The 21,144-nt window shown below is 33.9% G+C and overlaps 1 protein-coding gene across 1 annotated transcript in view; it reads left to right on the top strand.

Annotated features, from left to right (window-relative positions):
* Positions 1 to 21,144, top strand: part of USH2A (usherin) — an 809,712-nt gene that overhangs the window by 471,034 nt on the left and 317,534 nt on the right. Inside the window, exon 37 of the mRNA XM_033195653.1 lies at positions 13,029 to 13,208. Within this exon, the coding sequence (XP_033051544.1) occupies positions 13,029 to 13,208 (180 nt within the window). The remainder of the gene's footprint in view (positions 1 to 13,028; positions 13,209 to 21,144) is intronic.

Genomic DNA, 21,144 nt, shown 5'->3' with positions numbered 1-21,144 from the left:
TGCCAGTGGAGATAAATAAAGTTACCTTTATGTACTTTCATTAAACACAATGACAGTACAAGCCAAACGACAGAACTGATAACAAATCAACGCACTCCTTCTTGTAACACTCATAAGTTGTTCTGAAATCAGCTTTCTTAGGACTATGAATTCAATGCAATGTATGGAACCGAATCTGTGCATTCTGTGAATAAAAGTTTCACTTCCAGCTCTTGTGAGTCTAGCTAGGCAGATCTTTGAGCAATGAGGTTTTCTTCCATTGATTTAAAATGAAAATGAACCTACATTTTAAATGTGCATTCTAATTGTCCCTTTAGCACATCAGAACAGCACTATCTAATAGAAATATAATGTGAGCTACATATATAATTTTGAATTTTCTAAAATGCACATTTATAAAAAGTAAAATGAAACAGTTAAAACTAATTTAGTAGGGCGTGGTGTGGTGGCTCACACCTGTGATCCCAGCACTGTGGGAGTCCAAGGGTAGCAGACCACCTGAGGTCAGGAGTTTGAGACCAGTCTGGGTGACATGGCGAAACTCCGTCTCTACTAAAAATACAAAAATTAGCCAGGAGTGGTGGCGCATGCCTGTAGTCTCTCAGCTACTCAGGAGGCTGAGGTGGGAGAATCACTTGAATGTGAGAGGCGGAGTTTGCAGTGAGCTGAGATCACACCACTGCACTCCAGTCTGGGCAACAGAGTGACTCAGTTTCAAAAAAAAAAAAAAATTAGTAGTACACCTTATTTAATCCAATCTGTCTAAAATATATCACTATTTTAACATGTAATTAAAACTTACAAGTTAATAATGATACTTTTTTTTTTTTTTTTTTTTTTTTTTTTACCAAATCTGTGTTTGTATTTTACACTTGCAGGATATTTCAATTCAGATTTTTTATCAGGTATATTCAATGTGCATTTAAATGTCATAAGTTTTCAGTTGAGAAAGCAGATCCACATACCAAATTGTTTCAAATGTGTTGAAAAGTTTTCCAGTAACTGAATCAATGATCAATTTTTAATTTAAATTCATTAAAATCAAATTAGAAATTCAGCTCCTCAGCCACACTGGCCACATTTCAAGTGCTCAATAGCCATATGTGGGTAGGAGCTATTGTATTGGACAGCAAAGGTTTGGAACACATGTACAAGATGTTAACACAGAGGGAAAGTTAAAAGTTAAATCAATGCCAAACTATTGGGAATGTTTTGTCTACTGGGTTTCAAGAAACAATGACGTGACTGACATTTTTCTCATTGAATCAGCTGATTGGCTGGTTGGCTCAACTGATAGAGTCAAACAGTTGCTGGGTTTTATATACAAATCATCTCCTTGTTTATTTGGTCCTCCAATTTTCTTAAGGCAAATATTTTTGCAAGTTATGCCAAACTCTGTTTCTCCTGAATATCCCTGTTATCCTCGAATATTGCTGAGTGTCCCATGAATATAACTGTTAAATGCTATTTTGAGTTAAAACCAAGAATACCTATATTGAGAAAAAAATTAAATGTAGTTAATATTATACCACCATGTTTTGTTCTAGCTTCTCAACTGTCTTATAAATCATGTAAATAAGCACCATAAACATCTACTGAGTGATTCTATAATAGTTTGGATCTACAGGTCCATCATTTGTGATGACACATAGAAGTTGGCCCAAGAAAGCTAAAAGTATGTCGTATGTCAAATAATGCCTTCCATCAAGTTTAGAGCAGCATTTCTTCCCCAGCATTACAACTTTGTGTAATGGCACTTGACAGTATTGGCATTTCTGATATGACTTCTTTTGGCTAGTTCAGCATTCTTAAAAAATAAATAGTTTTTCACCCTGTGATTGAAAGGGTTAAATAGTACCAATTCATTACACTCACAAAAGGATTTATTTTGTCCTCATAAATCAGTTTTATTCCACATTTTTATTATTCCCTTGGGTGAGCTACTCCAATTGAAATCAATACAAGTGCAAGTGACACAATCAATCTCGATATTTGATTATGGATCAGAGATCCCCAGGTCCGCTTTTAGCCAGTTGCTTTCTGATCATCTCCCCCAAAGAACTGAATATTTTTATTGGCATCTATGAGTTTTGAACATGTTTCAAAAGCAGATAATAATCTTCATTTGTATACTGACAATGGAAGTCCCACAAATGAACAAGGATTAAAAAATAAAGACTTAAAATATGTAGCTATAGCATCATCAAAAAACTCTTCAAATTTCTCAGTATTTTTCTTAAAATGAAATGTTTTTAAATAACTTTATTCTTTCTTTTAAAAAAAGACCTGTTAATACAACTGGTAGCTATAAACCATATTCTTAGGGTGCTATCAGGTAAATGACTATTTTTCATGACAAAGATCTTATTTACTTTCACATGCTTGTTTCAGAGCTGAACCATATCAACTGGTCTAGGTTAGTAATAGGAGAACAGTTAAGGTGAATAAAATGCCTTTGAAGGTATCCAGGCTAGTTCTTTTCATTTCTATAATTATGCAGACCAGAAAGCCACCATCTGGGGGATTTAAAAGAGAAAAACAGCTCACCTTTAAATTAGAGAGCAAAATTGATTAAGTTGTTCCTCAAGAGGCCAACATTTATATATCAAACTCTCTTTGCTTTACAAACATATTTATATCTTATGATCCTTTACATATCAAATGCTTATTTTGGTACTCATGGTACCATATTATTGTTTTCTTGCCTCTGACTCTAGCCACCTGTTCTAGGTTCTTAAGCAAAATATTTGAAAAGGCACAATTAAACCATTCAGCAATTCATTATTTGATACTTAGAATAAGGCAATTATTTGATGCACTTATCTAATCATATTCTTAAAATAAATTTCAAGGTAATATTGACACTGCATTTGTTACTTTCAGCAAATATTTTAGCCTTATTTAGCCATTTACTTATTTTCACTAGAATCCATAAGAAGGGGATGTTTCATGTTTTGGACAAATTACCTACCACTGATTTTTTTCAGGAAGACATATAATTTTGAACGTTGTAGAAAAGTATTTTACAAGCAGTTAAAATAGTAAACCCATATTTCTTTCATCCAAGCACCATTAATTACTCTTCAGCTAATCTTATTAAGCCTTTAGAACAGCAGCTGTATAAGCCATATAAGCTAGGCACTTGGATTTCCATTGGCAAACTTCCTAGGAATGTGGAATTAGGGGACTATCTAGAACTTATTTTTGTCCAGCTTCATTTCCTTTTCAGTAATTTGCATTTATTAATGCTGAATAATGAAAGATAGTCAAAGCGTTAATGAAGGTATGGTGCAGTGATGTAACACAGGGCTATATCAACAAAATGTTCTTTCCACATGCTTTGTTCAACTCTTTAAAAAAAATATTTACTCAAAAGAATCATTCTAGAAAGTGGAAATTGCTCCCTTTATTCAGGAAGGCAGAATATTTTTAAAAAGTTAGCTTCTTTAATTGTTTAATTCAGAGGTTGGCAAATATTTTCTATAAAGGGACAGAAAGTAAACACTTTAGACTTTGCAGGCAATATATTCTCTGCCATAATTATTCAATTCTGCAATTATACCATGAAAATTCCTAGAAAGATAATTACTTTTGTTCTAATAAACCTTTATTTCCAAAAATAGGCAGCTGGCCAAATTTGGCTTGTAGACTGTAGTTTCTGGGTCTCTGTTTTATTATAACTTGTTTATAAATTAAGATACAATTTACATACTTTCCTTGGATATTTCAATCCTTTCATGATTCATTTGATTTTGCAACAATTATGAATGCTAATCTAAAAATCTATGTAATACAGAAAAACAACATCCACTAAAATCCTACTACCCATAAATAACCAATGTTAACAAACAGTGAACATTATTTTAGAGCTTTCTCAATTCATGGGTGATTTCTTGATAGCAAACAACAGAAACAAATTTGGTTAATTCAGGCAGAGATGAATTATATTAAAGGAATTCAACAGTTCAAAAAGTTACCAGGAAAGCTGGAGAGTCAGATTTGTGCAGAACCACAAATAACATGGCCCAGACGAGCTTGTGCCTTCTTAGGACACCCCCACCGGGACCGTCACCATTCAGCTACTTTGAAAATTATCACTCTGCTTCCGTATTCTCAACAATTTTAGGGGCATCTTGAATAATCCTTAGTTGACTGTGAGCCATTGTTTCACTGGATCAAGCTTTGTAGTCCCTAGGTGAAAGCAATGCAACTGACTGGCAATCCCATGGTCTTACCACATGAACTTCAGCTGTCCTTTCATTTACAAAAACAAAGAAAATTAAGTTATATTTCTAATCATTTATTTCTACATACCTATTATCGTCTCCCTGATTGTTGTAATTTCTTGATCTTTTTTCTTGTACATGAATTACTAGTCTCTCAAGGCTTTTCATCATACCATTAATTTAGATCTTAGCTCTCTCTATTCTGTTCCTGGCTTTTTCTAACTTATTAATTAAATACTTAATGCATTTTTAAATTTCCAGATTGTTTCTCTGTCTCTGCAATATCATTTTATCCTCTTATAGGGAATATATATCATTTTTCCCCAAACTGCATGGTTATTTTGTCTTTTTATGTTAGAATCCTTTCTTCCTCTTTAGTTGTATGTGCAATACTCTATATATTTCTTTTTCTTCAACCTCATCTTGCTTATGCCTTGTATGGGCAGTTCTGTCCAGATTTTGCTCTGGTTCTGAGCTTGGTGTACTTCCTTTCCCTTCTAGTGCTAGTCAGTCTTCTTTTGACCTAAACTTTGAGCACTAGGTGTTGCTAGAGAGTGCAAAGATGCACTGGGCAGAATTCTGGGGAATCCAGATTTTCTGTCTCCTCTGAGATCCTATTATATGGCTTTTGTGGCAGCACTTGCTCCATTTATTCACATGCATCTCCCAATCCTGGGAACACCAGCTTCTTTCCCCAACTCAGCACAGGGCTTGGCAGAATGGCCAGCCCTGATTTCTCTTCCTATCTCTGCAGACTCTACTCATTTCATTTCTCTACACATTGGAGAGGATTTATTTGGCTTATACTCCTTCCTCTGGGAACAAAGGTAGGAGTTGTGCTATACTAAGAAAGAATTTACCATATCTTTCTTCTTTTAGGTTTCAATTTCATGTCAGTCATTTTTTTCCTTTTCCTTTATACATTTGTACCTGGAGAATTTTCAACTAAAATTGTTAACGTTACTGTTTTCATAGCTTGTTTCCATTCTGTCAGGTATTTTGGAAAGACAGTTGTGTGGTACCACTTAATTTAGAAGCTGTGAAAGTTCACAATTTGTCCAAAATCTCTTTCCAGCAAGGTGATTCATATATACAGTTCAGAGACTAACTCAGAGACTGTAAGGTGGCATCTGACTTTCCCCACCTCCTGGTGTTCATGTCCTTGTTTACTCTCTTTCCCTTGGGTGTCTACAAAACCTGTGACTTGCTTCTCACCAGCAGAACATAACAAAGGTGATAGCATGCCACCTCCATAAGGTTGTAACCTATCTTGCTAGGAGACTCCCTCTTTTTGATACAGTAAGTGGTCATGCTGGCAGGCCCATATGGGAAGGAATGAGGGTGAATTCTAAGCAACTCAAACCTAGTAACTGAGGGCAGCCTTGAGCCAATAGCTGGAAAAAACTGAGACCCTCAGTATCGACAGCCTACAACAAACTGAAAGCTACCAACAACCACCTGAGCTTGAGAGAGATCCTTCCTCATTGGAGCCTTCAGTTGGGACTTCAGTCCTGGCCAACACCTTGACTACAGTCTTTTGAGACCCTGAGCACAGGACCCAGTTAGCCGTGCCAGACTCCTGACTCACAGAAACTATGAGATTATAAATGTATGTTGCTAAGTTTGTGGTCATACCATGACACATCGATGTATAACTAACACAGGAACACCTGACTGTGTGACTATAGCATATGAAACAGGTAGAACTCAACAGCAAAACATGATATCATTCTTGTCCAAAGCCCCAAATCGTTGCTCTTCTTTTACAGAGCAACCATCTCAAGTATATACATTCCAGTAATTAGAAGAAATTGTTAAACATGTCATTAAACCAAGAATGGACCATATGCCTTGTCTGGGATCAATAATGGTTGTCAAATTACTCGTCTGATCCTAGGAGCACCATAGGCTTAGCATGTTCAGCATGGTTAATAAGGCTCTACCAGAATTTTAGAAGGAAACACATTTTGGTGACAAAATAGTTGTGTTCATGTCCAGTGTTTGGTGTGGAAGATGGAGACCACTTTCTCTGGGAGTATATTTGTTCAAATAACTCTTAGCTGATTGACATAAGGCATCAGTTTGTTCAGTTGGAAAAAAGTTTGCCCAAATGGCAAATAATAAGTCGAAGTGGAAAAAAACCCTGACATTTCAGAGCATAACTTGGTTAGTGAAAATAAACCATACTTCTACAATTTACGACAGTCACAGTACATCTCTGAATTTACTCTCTCTCTCTTTCTGTGTGTGTTTATATACATATATATAGTGAACTATACTGAATTTTATATATCATATAGTGAACTTTATATATAAAATGTGTACTCTACATGCATATATACATATATATTTCTTTCATTTTATGACTATTTAGAGCAGTTTTAGGATTATGGAAATATTAAGCATAAGGTGCATAGATTTTTGTCTATCCTTCATGCATTATAATTCCTTTCTGATATTCATAAAATGAGATCCATTTAGGAAAATCTGACTGTGATACATAGAGAAAGCTTGATGGGAAAAAATAAAACATGCTTCAACAAACTTTAAAAATAATTTGCAATATTTAGAACAGTAATTGTGCCTACACATTAAAAAAAGAACAACAGAACAAAACACCAAGATTCTAGATATCTACAGAGCTGTCGTTTCTCTTGTGTGGGCACAACCAGGGCAAATGTGTCTGAAGCATCTTTTGGTGAGTTGATAAAATGGTGCATGTATTTATTCCCTGCACTACAATTGTCATACTAGAAGAATGACCAGTTTAAAGAGGAGTCAAAGAAGTACAGCTTTGACTAGATGACAACTAATTAAAATCACTATTACAGTAATTACAGTAATGTAAGAAATATGATGCATTAATCGAGCACCGTCCTCAGGAGGTCTTAGTGGTTCATAGGCTATTTATTTATTTCTCTTTCAAATGTTCTGTGAAGAAGACAGCTTTGTGGGCATATGTCTATAAATATTTTATACATTGTCAAACATGTAAGGCCAAGAATAGATTTCTTTCACCATATATTAATTACAAAATAAACAAACACTCAGCACCTTTCAGGTTCCTACCAACATGAGATCTATCAGAAAAATGGAATTTGGAAGAAACACTTGCTTTTTGGTTAAAATAATTTAGAATAATATTTTTGGAAGGGATAAATAACTGTAACTTAAATATTAATACAGGCTATCTAGAGCGACCTGAAATTCTTGGCTCACAGCAAAGGCTGATTTTGCCAGTTTACCTTGATCACAATTCTATGTCTTCTGATTTTGGTATTGGCAGAATTTTGTGATACTGAGATGGAACCAAACAACTCTAAAATTTAGACCTCAATACCAGAAAAACATAGTATTTCTTTGTACAGCAAGAAGTGGGAAAAATTAGTTAATACTTTTTCTACCTTAAGGTGTAATTGGATTCAGAAAAAGACTAACTTAAAGCAGGACCAGGCCTGACATATAAAATCCTCACAAGGTAACAAGAATCAGTTTGGTTTGTTCGCTGTCATTTCTCATTATAATCTTTGTCATGAGAATGGATTCATGTTGTGCCATTTTCTGTTCTTGTTACAATCTTTGTCACATGAATAAGATATCAGGATGTTAATGCCTGGCATACAGTATTCCATGTGTGATGATACTGTACAGGACTACACTGACCTTTGCAATATTATGTATTCTGATTGGTTGTTCATGTCACCTCTTTCCCACAAGTTAATAAGGCTGTAAAAAGGAGAGAACTGAAATGGCCAGCCAGTCAAATTATAGAATATTGAAAAGGTCAGAGCAATACAGCACAGAGGAAAAAAATTATGGAATATATGGTGCATTAAAATTCTTGTGACAATGATTATAACAAGAATAGGAAAGGATACCCATTTATGTTATTTCAATCTAGAGAACCCCATAGGATGGTATCCTCGGGACAGCAATCATTTACGCATTCCTGAGTCATACATGTGAAAATATCCATTTATGCTGTTTTTTCCTTAAAAAATAATTGCATAAAAGATTTTCTACTATTCAACAAAAAAGAACATTGAAAATAAGATTTTCATCTTAGAAAAGGGGCACTGATATTGTTAACTTTTCAGTTAAGACTTTGTATTTGAGACTAAAGAAAAGGTTTTTTTTTATAAGTAAAATCTGTTGTTCATATGAGATTTATTTGGTCTATTTTTTCATGTAACACTTTTCTTTGAAATAAAATAAGACTGAATGAATTAACCTCTTTCAAGACCCTTTAGAATGTGGGATAGACTGAAAGAGCAGTTAGGAGTTTATTTAGAAATTCTACCTGATCTATACAAAACTTATTTTATCTTTATGATGTGTGATGTTGGTCAACACACAAAAAATCTTTCCTTCCTCTGCATCTTCAGTGGAAGATAGTGACAAAGAGGTATAATACTTAAATCAGAAACCCTGATGTTACTGTTCTTAATTGTGCAATAATGACTACTTATTTTTAAAATTGTTTTTATGCACATTTTAAATTTTCTTATAGAACAGCTTCATTGGATTTTGTAGTCTGTAAGGAGACATCTGTTTTAAACCTTAGCTTTACATTTATTTCACTAATAGAGTAAATATATTATAGTCCAAAGCTAGAGTCTAGACTCTAGAAGAATCATCCCGGATCCCAGCACCCTATGCTCCAGTGCTCATCCAGTAGGCCTGGGGTAGAATTCAGATATACAAATGTTTATGAGGTACCCGCACATGATTTTGATGTAGGTTGTGCCTGGAACAGTGGTATTGGTAACCTCATTTTGCAAAGAGCTAAGTGAGATCCCCAGTTAAAGCCCTATAGCTCAGACCAAGCCACAGAGGGTGGAGGAGGGCAACTCAACTTCAAATCACAGTGCTTGGGTGGGGGTGAGGCAGGCAGTGGGGAGTTGTTGTTCCAGAACACAGAAGCTTAAAAGGTCTTGCACCATCCACTTATACTCACAAATAGGGTCAGATTGGAGCACCTACCAGACAGGAATGGTCACCTGTGATAGGACATGCTTATCACTTTCACAATTTCAAGCTTGATTTTTGAGGCTGAACCAACGAGGCTGCGTTTTCCAGTCCACTGAAAGCCCAGTTTATGCAGTGAAAAGTGGCAAAGCACAACCATCTCAAGAGCAGGAGTCTGAGGACATGCATTTTAAAAATCTACCCCTCCTCCCCAATATTGAGGAGCCTAGATTCCTAAAGTTCAAAGGAAGGAAGGAAAGACAGTGAGAATGAAATGGAGGAAGAAATAAAATCTGTGGATCCTGCTTTGGTTTTGAATCTGGACATTTTTGAGCTTCATTGAGGGCTGAAATCCTGTCAGCTACTCTAGGTCTGTGAATTGAACTGTATGTTTGCAGGGGTGAGAGAACATTAGACTCACTCAGCTGCATGGTTCCTGGAGATGTACAAGTTCTTTTTTGAGCTGAGTAAAATGGTTATGTAATTGCATGCTTCTCATAATTATTGAGTAATTATATACTTCTTATAATTACTGAGTATTCATTGTTCTATAACTAGAACTTAATGTTACAACTAATTATATAATTACCATGTATTAATGTTGTTATCTAGGAAGCTTAGAATAAAGTGCACTTATATATTTCTCCCTGCCATGCCATTTTCAAAACAAGAAATAGTGTTTGTTTTTTGTTTGTTTTACAGCTCAAAATTTCCTTCAAAAACAAACAAGCAAAATGCAATGGAGAAAACTTCACCAACATTATAATCATACACATTTACTTATTTATTTTGTATTTGTCCCTGGCTGAAAATTTGTAAAATTATATGCTCATGGCTTAATTTTAGAATTTCCATTGTTGCTTTACAAATTTCATTCTTTTATAAGACCTGCACAGTTATGCTACTTGAGAGTCAATTGAATACCTGCTTGAGTCTATAGGATAAGCTGACCTTTTTGAAAGTTTACAATTGAGCATGTTAATGACAGCAGAAATACTTCCAAGGAGCTCAATATCATGGGGACAGGAGATCTTCCCATCCTGACCATGTAATTGATCTTAGGCAATGGTTAGGATGTTCACATTTAATCTTAATCAGGTTTCTTGAGTGCAAGAATTATGTCTTATGTACTTGGGGCATGTTCTCATCAGTGCTTAGCAAAGCCTTCTCCTTGCATGCAGTTGGAGCTCAATAATCCTCAGTAGAAGCAAGTTGACTAGTTGTAAAGAACCTATGAAAGCTAATATGGCATAAATTGGAAATGTCTTTTTAGTGCATAATGAAATTATCAAAGGCTGCTTTGTAGGTTTCATAATGTCTTGCTAATATGTATTACACATATAGAGGAGTGCATTATCTACTTCCATTTTAGGACCTTGAAATCACTCTTTAAGCTATGAATATGTCTTTATCTGCTTTTACTGAAAGTGAGTAGAAATTATCATTGTCATATTTTAGTCCACAAGCACTGTTTATTTCTTTTGAAATAAACTACTTCTTTGGACGTACCAATTTTGGGTCCAGAGTAATAAATTATATTATGCCACTAGGGCTCTCTTCTGCTCATGGAAAAAACTCCGGAGTATTTTGTAACAGATTTTCCAGAGACTTCCTCCATCCCCAAATTATTATAAGTATCTTTTTAAATAACTTTTTGTATGTTTTTAAAATGTGTTGGACCTACCCACATTTCAAGAAAATAGTCAAGTAATAACCAGATATCAGAATCTCTTTTGCATTATTTGATCTTCATTAATTTTGGTTTGAAATATAATCTGATGAGACAGTGGCACATTGGTAGAGGATGAGATAAGTGCTGCTTTGTTCATTGAAAAACCTTAGAATTTTGATTAATAATACATTGTTAGGTTGGAAGGGGTAGAGAATAGGTAGGCAATTGCTACTGAGAAAATGAAATACAGGGTATAAAATTCTTAATCACTTGCTAGTCCTAAATGGCTAGAATGTATCAATTGTATGAATTACAACAAAAACAATAACATCATTCCTAGTTGCTGTTTATGAGCAACTATTATGTGCTGGATATGATAAAGAAATCATCTCACTTGATTTTTACAATAGCACTGCAATGTAAATACTGTATTATCATTCCCAGTTCACAGTTGAAAGACCAGATATTCAGAAATATTAACTAAATTAGCAAAGAGCACATTACTAAAGAGTATAAGAACATGTTCAAATGCAGGACTTTCTGACAACCAAATTTATGTTCTTTCCTTTGCACTATACTTTGCTACTAAACTGTGTTAAAATATAATGTTTTTGTAAATATTGTGAACATTACATTTTGTATACTATACAATGCAAGATCACTTTTAGTATGATGCCATCTTTTAATTTTTAAGCATTTGTTCAATAAAGATTATATCAGTATCTGGAGATCTTGCGAGTATGCTTGTTCTTCCCTTTGAAGCTCAATATCATGTGCTTTTTAAATTCATTTCTCTATATCTGCAGAAATGTGTGTGAAAGATTAAATGTACATATAATAAAAAGTGGTGTTATATAGAAAGAAGGTTATTTGAAGTAAATATTTGTGCTGTTTTAAAGAAAAAGTCTCACTCTGTCACCCAGGCTGGAGTGCAGTGACACAATTGTAGTTCATTGTAATCTCAAATTTGTGGGTTCAAGTGATTCTCCCACCTCAATCTCCTGAGTAGCTAAAACTACAGGGTCATACCACTGCGACTAGATAATTTTTAATTTTTAATTTTTTTTTTTTTTTTTTTTTTTTTTAGAAATGAGGTCTTGCTATGTTGCCTTGCCTGGGTGGTACTCTTAATCATTCATTTTTCTGTTTTTTAAGAGTTATTGTATCATTTCTAAAATTGACAAAAATTAAGCAGCATTTTAAAAAATTGTATCATAAATTTTTCAGGGAAGCATCTAATATAGAAAAGTGTTACAATTTTCATTTGTAGCCCTTTTCTTATTTTAACCCTAATTTCTGACTCTTAACCTGAAATTTAACCTAATGGTGTAAGAGAGAGAGATAAAACACTGTTATTAGGCAGCAATATTTTCCTGCATTGTGGACTGATGAGATTTAAGAATGGGTTTGCTAAAGCTTTGGAAGGAGAGTGGTGGTGGGAGCAGGGTGAGGACATATTGAGAGTGACTCTTTTATATAGCTAGGCAGCTTCTGTGTTTTCTCATAAAGCTAAAAATATTAGATTTTCTGGTCAAAGTGGACATATAGTACCTCCCATCCCCAGTTGCTTTCCAGGATATTCTGACTAATTCTAATTTAAAGAGGTATTAGATAGAAAGAAATCCACCCACATTTCAAGCAAAGTGAACAAAAAATACCTCAGTTTGTGATATATACAATATCTGACTAATATGTCTGAGTATAGTATGTGTTTCCAGAACCATTCTATTTGAGGAATAATGTGTTATTTCTTCCTGTCTGCATATCCAAAAAAATTCAGGGATTTTTATTGGAAAAAGAAAACTCAAAAAAGTATAAACAACTCATCAAGTAATCAATTTCTACATTTGTGCAATATTTTTACTTATATGCTTGATACTTGTGATATGGTTTTATCCTACAGTTATCTAAGAATATTCCTCAAATTATTTTGATTGCTGTGATGAATGAATTGGCCAGGTCAACCCAGATAACACTTTTGTTCACAAGATAATAAAATCCAAATATGTGCATTGATAGAAGCACGTGTAATGCCTCTTAGAGTGGTAAAGTTACAGATCTATTTGGTACAGTATATTTAGAAACTCAAGAAAATACTCAAATAATATCAGGAAAGAATTCTTAAATATGTATTTATTTTAATAATTTTCTTTTTTAATCAGTAGGTAATAATTACACCCTTCTGAATGTCACAAAAGTCATGTACAGTGGAGAAGAGACAAACCTTTGGGTGCTCATGGATGGGCTGGTTCCTTTTACCAACTATACTGTACAAGTGAATATTTCAAATAGCCAGGGCAGCTTGATAACTGATCCTATAACAATTGCAATGCCTCCAGGAGGTAAGTCTATGCACATGTTGGCTATCTAATTTTATATAAATGCCCTAGAATTAAGTGCCCATTGAATATCTTGTTTATTTTTAGAGGTATTTTATTTTAAAACTTAGAGGCTCAATTATATTCCTGGTTCTTTTGATTGTTGTTGTTTCACTTTGTTTATTCAGATTCTTTAATTGACGGTCTTTTATCGTTTTGCTGAGACTGCTTTCATCCATCTCACACTGTGTGTGTATGTGTGCCTATATACCATACACATACACACATATCTCTCTGGATTTCTGCGTGTTAAGAAAATTGGGAAATGCTTTTTGTTCAAGACTTTACTTAAAGCCAAAATTTATATTTGCAATTTGAGTTTCCATTTTCTACTGCAAATGGTTTTCATTCCTGGTGTTCTAAATAACTAGTTCAATTGTATACTTAAAGTACTTCATTTGGCAAAAAAGGCAGGGTGTAGATGATAGAATAGGAAATTTCCATTTGCATTACTGAAAAACACCTTTAAATTCATGATCCTAATAATTACAATTCAGCAGGGCCACATTCATGTGTGAAATGTGATACAGTCTGGATATTTTTATTTTAAATATTTCTATAAAAATCAACCTATTCACAATTACCATTATTTTGATGTGCCATCAGCTTCACCATGTTTTAACTTGTTGTGGGAAATAATCACATTGAGGAAAACCCCTCTAGGGTTGACATGGATGGCCCTTGAACAGAAAGCATGCCTAAAAATGTTAAGAGCATGATTCTCCATTGAGTGCTAAAGAATGTATGTTTTCTGAAAATCCTGAAAGCAAAGGACCCCAGGACTTCCAGTGTCTGCCCTGTAGCCCATCTCCCAGGAATGAGTGTATTCTGGACTAAGGGAGAATGTCACAATCTTATATCAGCAATCTGAAAGGCAGGTTAACCCCACTTCCAGTTATGAAGAGTGTAAGAACAGAAAATGCCTTATCACTGGAGAAAAATAAAGGGAATCTTCAGTTTGTATGGAACCACTCTCCTGCAAAAAAGATTCATTACCTGTTGTATCATAAAATCACTCACTATTATCTACTTTTTATACCATTATTAAAATTAATGAATTGATATTTACTAAAACAGTTGAAACTCTACATATCAGAAGCTACATTACTTAAGAAAAGAATGCATAAAAGAAACTTTTGAGGCTGATCAACTCAGGTTAGTATCGTATTTATTAAGAAAATAATTTTAAAAGGGAATTGAATTTAGATATATTTATTTAAAAATTGAGACTGGAACACAAAATAAAACAAACTCCCTACGCTAAAATAAGCCTTAGGTGTTCATATCTTCATTTTTCACTTCAATACACATGCTAGGTAGGATAGAAAACTGTGATGACTCTAAACCTTAGTATATAATATGCTTTATTCAGATTTAGAAATTAAAGAATAGGGCCGGGCGCGGTGGCTCAAGCCTGTAATCCCAGCACTTTGGGAGGCTGAGACGGGTGGATCACGAGGTCAGGAGATCGAGACCATCCTGGCTACAACCGTGAAACCCTGTCTCTACTAAAAAAAAAAAAAAAAAAAAAAAATACAAAAAACTAGCCGGGCGAGGTGGCGGGCACCTGTAGTCCCAGCTACTTGGGAGGCTGAGGCAGGAGAATGGTGTAAACCCGGGAGGCAGAGCTTGCAGTGAGCTGAGATCTGGCCACTGCACTCCAGTCTGGGCGATAGAGCGAGAGCGAGACTCCATCTCAAAAAAAAAAAAAAAAGAGAAATTAAAGAGTAATCAGTGCCATAATGGAGATTTTTAAGTTGTATAGTAATACCTTTTCTACAGGATATATACAATATTTAATAAGCATATTTATTGTATGATATTTATATGGATTTAAACAGTTTGTGATTTACAGTAATTTATATCATATTCATAAAACAGGGCAAATTTAATTAATTGTTTATGTGTTGAGGAATGTATGGTCTAATAATTTGTTATGTATACATATATCATGATTCAATTAAAAATAGCAAGCTCCTACTGCTAACTGAATATGTGTTATATGAATATACCTGTCAGTAAAAGGGTTAATATTATGCAAACAGGAAGAAACTAAAATATTGTTTTATAGTGGTGCAGTCAAACTGAGTAAACTGTTAACTGAGGCTTATCTTCATCTTCGCTCTGTGGATGCTTATCTGTGTCATTACCATAATGCACTGCAGGCCCACACTCTCTGGGCCTGATGCAATCCTTCACTTTATGTATTCAAAAATCTAGAATTTGGGAGTCAGTCCTTCACCAAAGAGGAAGCAGATGGCTTCAAAGACACACAGTGATTCGCTAAAGTTTATTATGACCATTAGGACGTACTTTCTTTTTTCATTAGATTGTTGTTGATTACAATTAGGAAACCTATAGCATTAAAATTATGTTTTTTATGACCTTGTGGCAGTTTAAAGGTTATACCTCATTGATTAAATAGGTTTTAGTTCATGCTTCCTTTTACTTAATGATCTGAAAACATATTATCCTGATTTACACATAAAAATCATGCTGAAAAGCATGTGGCATTCACTAGAATATGTGTGTTTAAGTAGAATTAAATTAGTACTGAGAGTTATTAAAGAAATCTTCCATGCCTTTGTCCAGTGAACTGTGTTTCATTCTGAAATGAATAATAAATGAACCAATATGCAGAGGCGAACCAACTTATGGGCAGAATAGGTTCTATATGTTATTTGCTTTTCCATTATATTTGGATAGCTATCATTATTGCCAATTCCTTGATTTCAATATTAGATCTCTTTTATGGTGATGTTGAAATCCTAGTATCTTTCAATGCTGGATAATGCAAGATTTGTAATGATAATATCCTTAGCTATGCTTCTTTTGCATAGTTTTAAAACATAATAATAAAATAATTGGGCAAAATAAAATGCTCTTTTTTACTTCACCAAATATGTACTATCAAATATGACCTGGAAAATCCCCTTTACCCATTTAATCTAGCCAAATCCTACTCATTTTTTAGGCTCGGACCTAGAAATTGTTCCATCAGAAAGTCATCTTTTGCCAGCAGAGGCTGAGATAGGACCTTTCTGTATCCCAGAGAACAGTTACATTATACTCAAATTGTCTGTTTAATCTGTCACAATCACTGGTTATAAGATTCTATAGAGTAGGAACTGTTTCTTACTCACATTTTTATCTTCAATGCCTAGACTAAACCTGACACATGGTAGGTGCAAAATGAATAATTGGTGAATGAATAAATTAGTCAAGATTGCTTAACTACTAGTTTCGAATTTTAAGCTTATCATTGCTCAAGCCTGCCAGGCCTCATCTCAACCTGAGCAACCTTGTAGTTTAACCAGCTGTGAAAATGTGACCCTCTCTGTACACTATTGTCCAATGTAGGAATGCTCTGGCTATATAGATAAAATTGGGAGCTCAAACTATAAAGAGGGTGAGTGTATTGGAGGTAAGAAATATTCTCAAGTTACACCAACTCATCACTCTTTTATTCTTCCCTATGGTGGTTACTTTTCTCAGGTGAGCATAGAATAAACAATCCTTAGTTTAGATAGGAATTTGGAAAGGAGAGGCGAAAGGGTCATCCTCCAAAGAATTGTACCAGGATACATCATCTCTTAATTGATAGTTAGGACACATCTTATTTGCCAGTCCTACCTCTATTTTTCTGATGAGAAAAAAATATATAATTAAGAATATGATAAACACAAGTTATCTGAAGATAGAAATTATAGCAAGAAGATGGTGCTACTAATAATTTAGCACATAGATGAATAGTGGCAAATCCCAATTAACACACATTTTTTATTTGAAAATTTCAGTTTAAATATTATTTGGACAACTGGAGGAGCGTCTCTCTTTTTTCCAATTATGTAGCAGATCCTTCCCTACTTCTGCTCACTCAAGTTTTTTGTATTTCTACAATTACTATATTTTTAGGTTGTTTGAAATAACATAATGCTCATATTTAGCACTAAGGTACTCTTGGAAATAAAGAATATATTTAATCAGAGCTCTTGAATAGCATTATGGTACAGGTTCAAGAGTTCTAGGAAAAGAATTAAAAAAATAAAAACGAATCCAAATGTTAATCCATAAATATGAAACTTTCCTATGGCCTTTACCCCTTCAAGGTCTGGAGTTACTAATGGGGTTAGGATTTCAACGCTTAATGGGGCTCAGTGCATTAGTGTTTTGTATGCATGGAATTCAGCATTCAGTTTAATAAGTGGTTGACATTGGTGATGTCCCTTAATTTGCTTAAATCTAATTGGCTCTTTTATCAGTCAAACCTGTATGGATTGGCAATTGATCAGAAAGGGTCAGCCATGACTCTGCATGTAGTTAAATGATGGAAGCACCAGTTAAAGTCGCAGTTGCATGATAATAAGCAAAAGAAGAACAAATGAGCTTAGAGAAGGAAGGCAAAGAAGCTTAGAAGTTTTGCAGGATCTTCAAGTTCAGAACAAAGGCATTATAGAGTATATAAATTTTAAATACACTGCATTTTGCCTCCAGACTTAAACCTTTTTTTTTCCAGATGAACTGAAATCTTGTCTGAAACTGTCTTTGTTACATCAAAGAACTACTCAGAAAGCTAAAAGAGACAGAAGAAGCATAAAAGGGCATAGTTTAAAATGATTAGTGACAAATTCCATACTGACGAGCTAGAAACAGATTTTTTATGAAAGTTTTATATTATTCCAAAAGGAATAATTCTCTTCTGTTTATCTTTTTCTAAACTGCTTTATTGTAACAGTGAAAGGAACTTGGAGCCACCCTGGTTTGTGAACCCAATCCAGTTTTCCTCTGACAGTAAATAATTTGTCATTTGTACTTTTAAATTGATGAGAATTATTATAATCGACAAAGAGTATAAAATACTAGGCTTGAGAAATCTCTTTATTTTCCCCAATGTGTTATTAGAAAACCAAAAATTGAAAAAGGCAAAATGGTTGTGAGTAGTTTGTTTTACAGGGTCTTTTCATCTGTCTCTCCTTCCCTGAACCCTCTCCCCACTTCTCCCCCTAAAATATCAATGAGAAAAAAATAAAAAAGAAAACCATTAGGAATTAAAACTGAGGCATAAGCATAGACTTTGTAGTCCTAGAAACATGGATTTAAATCCACCTCTTTCACTCACTGCTTGAGTGACTATGAGCAAATTTGCAAATATAACTGAGCCTCAGTTTGCTCATCCATTAAAGAGGCTGGATGGTAATTCCCACATTAGAGGGAGGATTTAACAACATAATATATGTAATATGTTTAGCGTATTGCCTGTCTTGGTAAACATTTGGTGCTTCCTACCTCCTTTGTTCCATTTTCCTACTAAGACTCTTTTTGGGGGCCTGGAAAATTCCCTACAGAAAAAGTAAGTAAAAATTCTGTCTTTCACATAGACTGCAGAGATCAGAATAATTTCATCTTGCTACATCCCTTTCCTTTCCTACACTTACACCTTAACATGTTGACATACGTATGGTTAGGCCAGTAACCCTGCTAAGGGGTGGTTGTGATGCATATTAGATGATGAAGTAAGCAGGAAGCATGGGAAGTGACTTTCTTTTTGAAACATCTTCAGCCTCCTCTTCCATGACCCCCATATCATAATTTGTGAATGATTTTTTACATCAAGCTCTCATTGGTTATCTTGGGATTTCACATTTTTTCTTAATAAAACTCTTCTGTGTTTATAAAGAGTTCCTTATTGAATATAATTATGACTTTTTAAAAAGTCCATTATCTGTATATTTTATTCACAAATGCTTTTTTTACATTGTTAATGCTAGACAAAAGCAAGTAATTTGAAATTTTATTCTAATAGCTTTTCACTTTTTCTTAATTGTCCTCAAATACATATATTTAAAAGTTACATCTTGGAATTCAAACTTTTTTTCAATTTTCACTAAATAGGAAAGTTTAGTAGTTGTTCAGCCAATATACTTTTGAATAACTGAATAAAATGTTTGCTTTTAAAAATGTTAGTATATGATTTTTGCCCAGTAATACCACTAAAGGAATAATATATTAATGACTAACTTTTTTTAGCTTGAACTACTGAATTCCATTGTGTTGAGAATTTAAGAGACTGGAATATTCTTTCAAGTATTGCTATATAACAAGCCACTCCAAAAGTTAGTAACTTAAAACAATCATTCTGTATTATTTCTCACCTGATTGTATGAGTTGTCAGCATGGTTATTCTGGCTTAAGGAAGCTGGACTGGGCTTCTTCAGTGTTCCTGGGAAAAATTCAGGGTTTCAAGAGTCAAGCCCCAGTGTGCAAGCCCTGGAAACTTTTGCTTGACTCAAACTGTCCAAAGCAAATTTCTTGCCCAAGTCAAAAAGCATGCATGCTGGAATGTATGATTTACTGGAGCCTGATAATCTTTCAATCTTCCATAAATGTTTAAATGATTGGTTTTTAGATCGTGTATATATATGTGTATATGTATACACACACATATGCAAAAAAACCATATTTTTTCTTTTAAATTAGTCCTGTTTTTGAAATAATGATGTACTAGCACCAAAAATAATGAAGAAAGCAGTTTACTAAATTTTTCCTGAAAAAGAGAGAAAAAAATCTTTCCTTACTTGACAATTAATTTTGACATTTTATTTCAGTATAAAGATCAAGAAATGTATATCAATAGATTCTTGTTTAAACTGTTTGTAGCTCCCTACTGGAGAGAAAATTCTGATCTCCTTTTATAAGTAGGTGATTAAAAAAAATCTTAGTTATTTCTCAAATCTAGGGCTTGAGTATTCTGATTTCTGCTTGTAACTCTGAGCTGTGAGAGTAGAAACTGTGTGTACTTCGTATATCTTTTGTAACTCCAGTGTCTAGCATAAAATATTTGCTGAATAAATTGCCAGAACCCTTTGTGGCAGTGATAACTTGGAAAATAATCCTGAAAGTTATCTTTTGCTATTGCTGTGTCTTTTACTTGGATAAACATTTCCAGGATTAAATTCAACATTTAGGGTTTAATTCATCCTAAAATCATTTTTAGTCCTGTTAAGATTACCATAACAGTGTAAAAATACATAATATAGGACCCTCTGGAGGCGTGCTTATAAATTTGTGTGTGTATTTAATTGTCTGTTTTACCTACCATTTTATTTTTTATTTTTAAATAATTCTGAGTTTTATATTATGTTTAGGGGTACGTGTGCAGACTTATTATATGGATATATTGTATGATGCTGAGGTTTCGGGTATGATCGATCCTATTGCCCAGGTAGTGAGCAGAGCACCCAACAGTTTTTCAGTTCTTTGCTTTCTCCCCCTTTCCACCTTCTAGTAGTTTCCACTGTAACCACCAATTTCAATTAACTTACCTATTGTGACTGGTGGTTGAACACTTAATTGAAAATAATGATTAAAACAGAACATTTAAAAAAATCTAAATATATATTAAACATAACTTTAATTTAGAGCACATAGATATATTTATCCATGTTATATAGGACCAAGTTGTTTTCTTGGAGTGTTAATTTAGTATTTATAAGTCCAGCATATTTGCTACAAAAACTACACCTATAATGCATAGTTTGATTTCCACTTTGAAAACTCCTTTAAAAGGAGATCAAAAATTTAGGGATAATTAAGGAAGAATCTAATTACAGAATTTTTCAGGTTTTTGTAATTTCTTAAGTCTTTGAGTTATTTTTCCTGCATGAATTTCACAGTATTGTTTTTTTAAGTCCTCACTGAAAGTTTTTCAAAGCAGTAAATTTTCATAGAAAAAAGTTTCTGCTAACAGTGCTCATCAGTTTAAGCATTATTTAATTAAATGACGGTTATAATGAGAACCACAATTGACATCACAGGCTTAAAAAATACAACTGACTCTTGGTGAGTGTATAATTCTACCTGCGACTGCAGAATGTTGCCCTTGAACTAAAGACTAGTCAAC

This window comes from Trachypithecus francoisi, unplaced genomic scaffold (assembly GCF_009764315.1).
Source record: "Trachypithecus francoisi isolate TF-2019V2 unplaced genomic scaffold, Tfra_2.0 Lachesis_group5, whole genome shotgun sequence".
In the NCBI taxonomy this organism is placed as follows: domain Eukaryota; kingdom Metazoa; phylum Chordata; class Mammalia; order Primates; family Cercopithecidae; genus Trachypithecus; species Trachypithecus francoisi.
The sequence above is the reverse complement of the archived record's forward strand: the minus strand, read 5'-3'. Positions and strand labels throughout refer to the sequence as shown.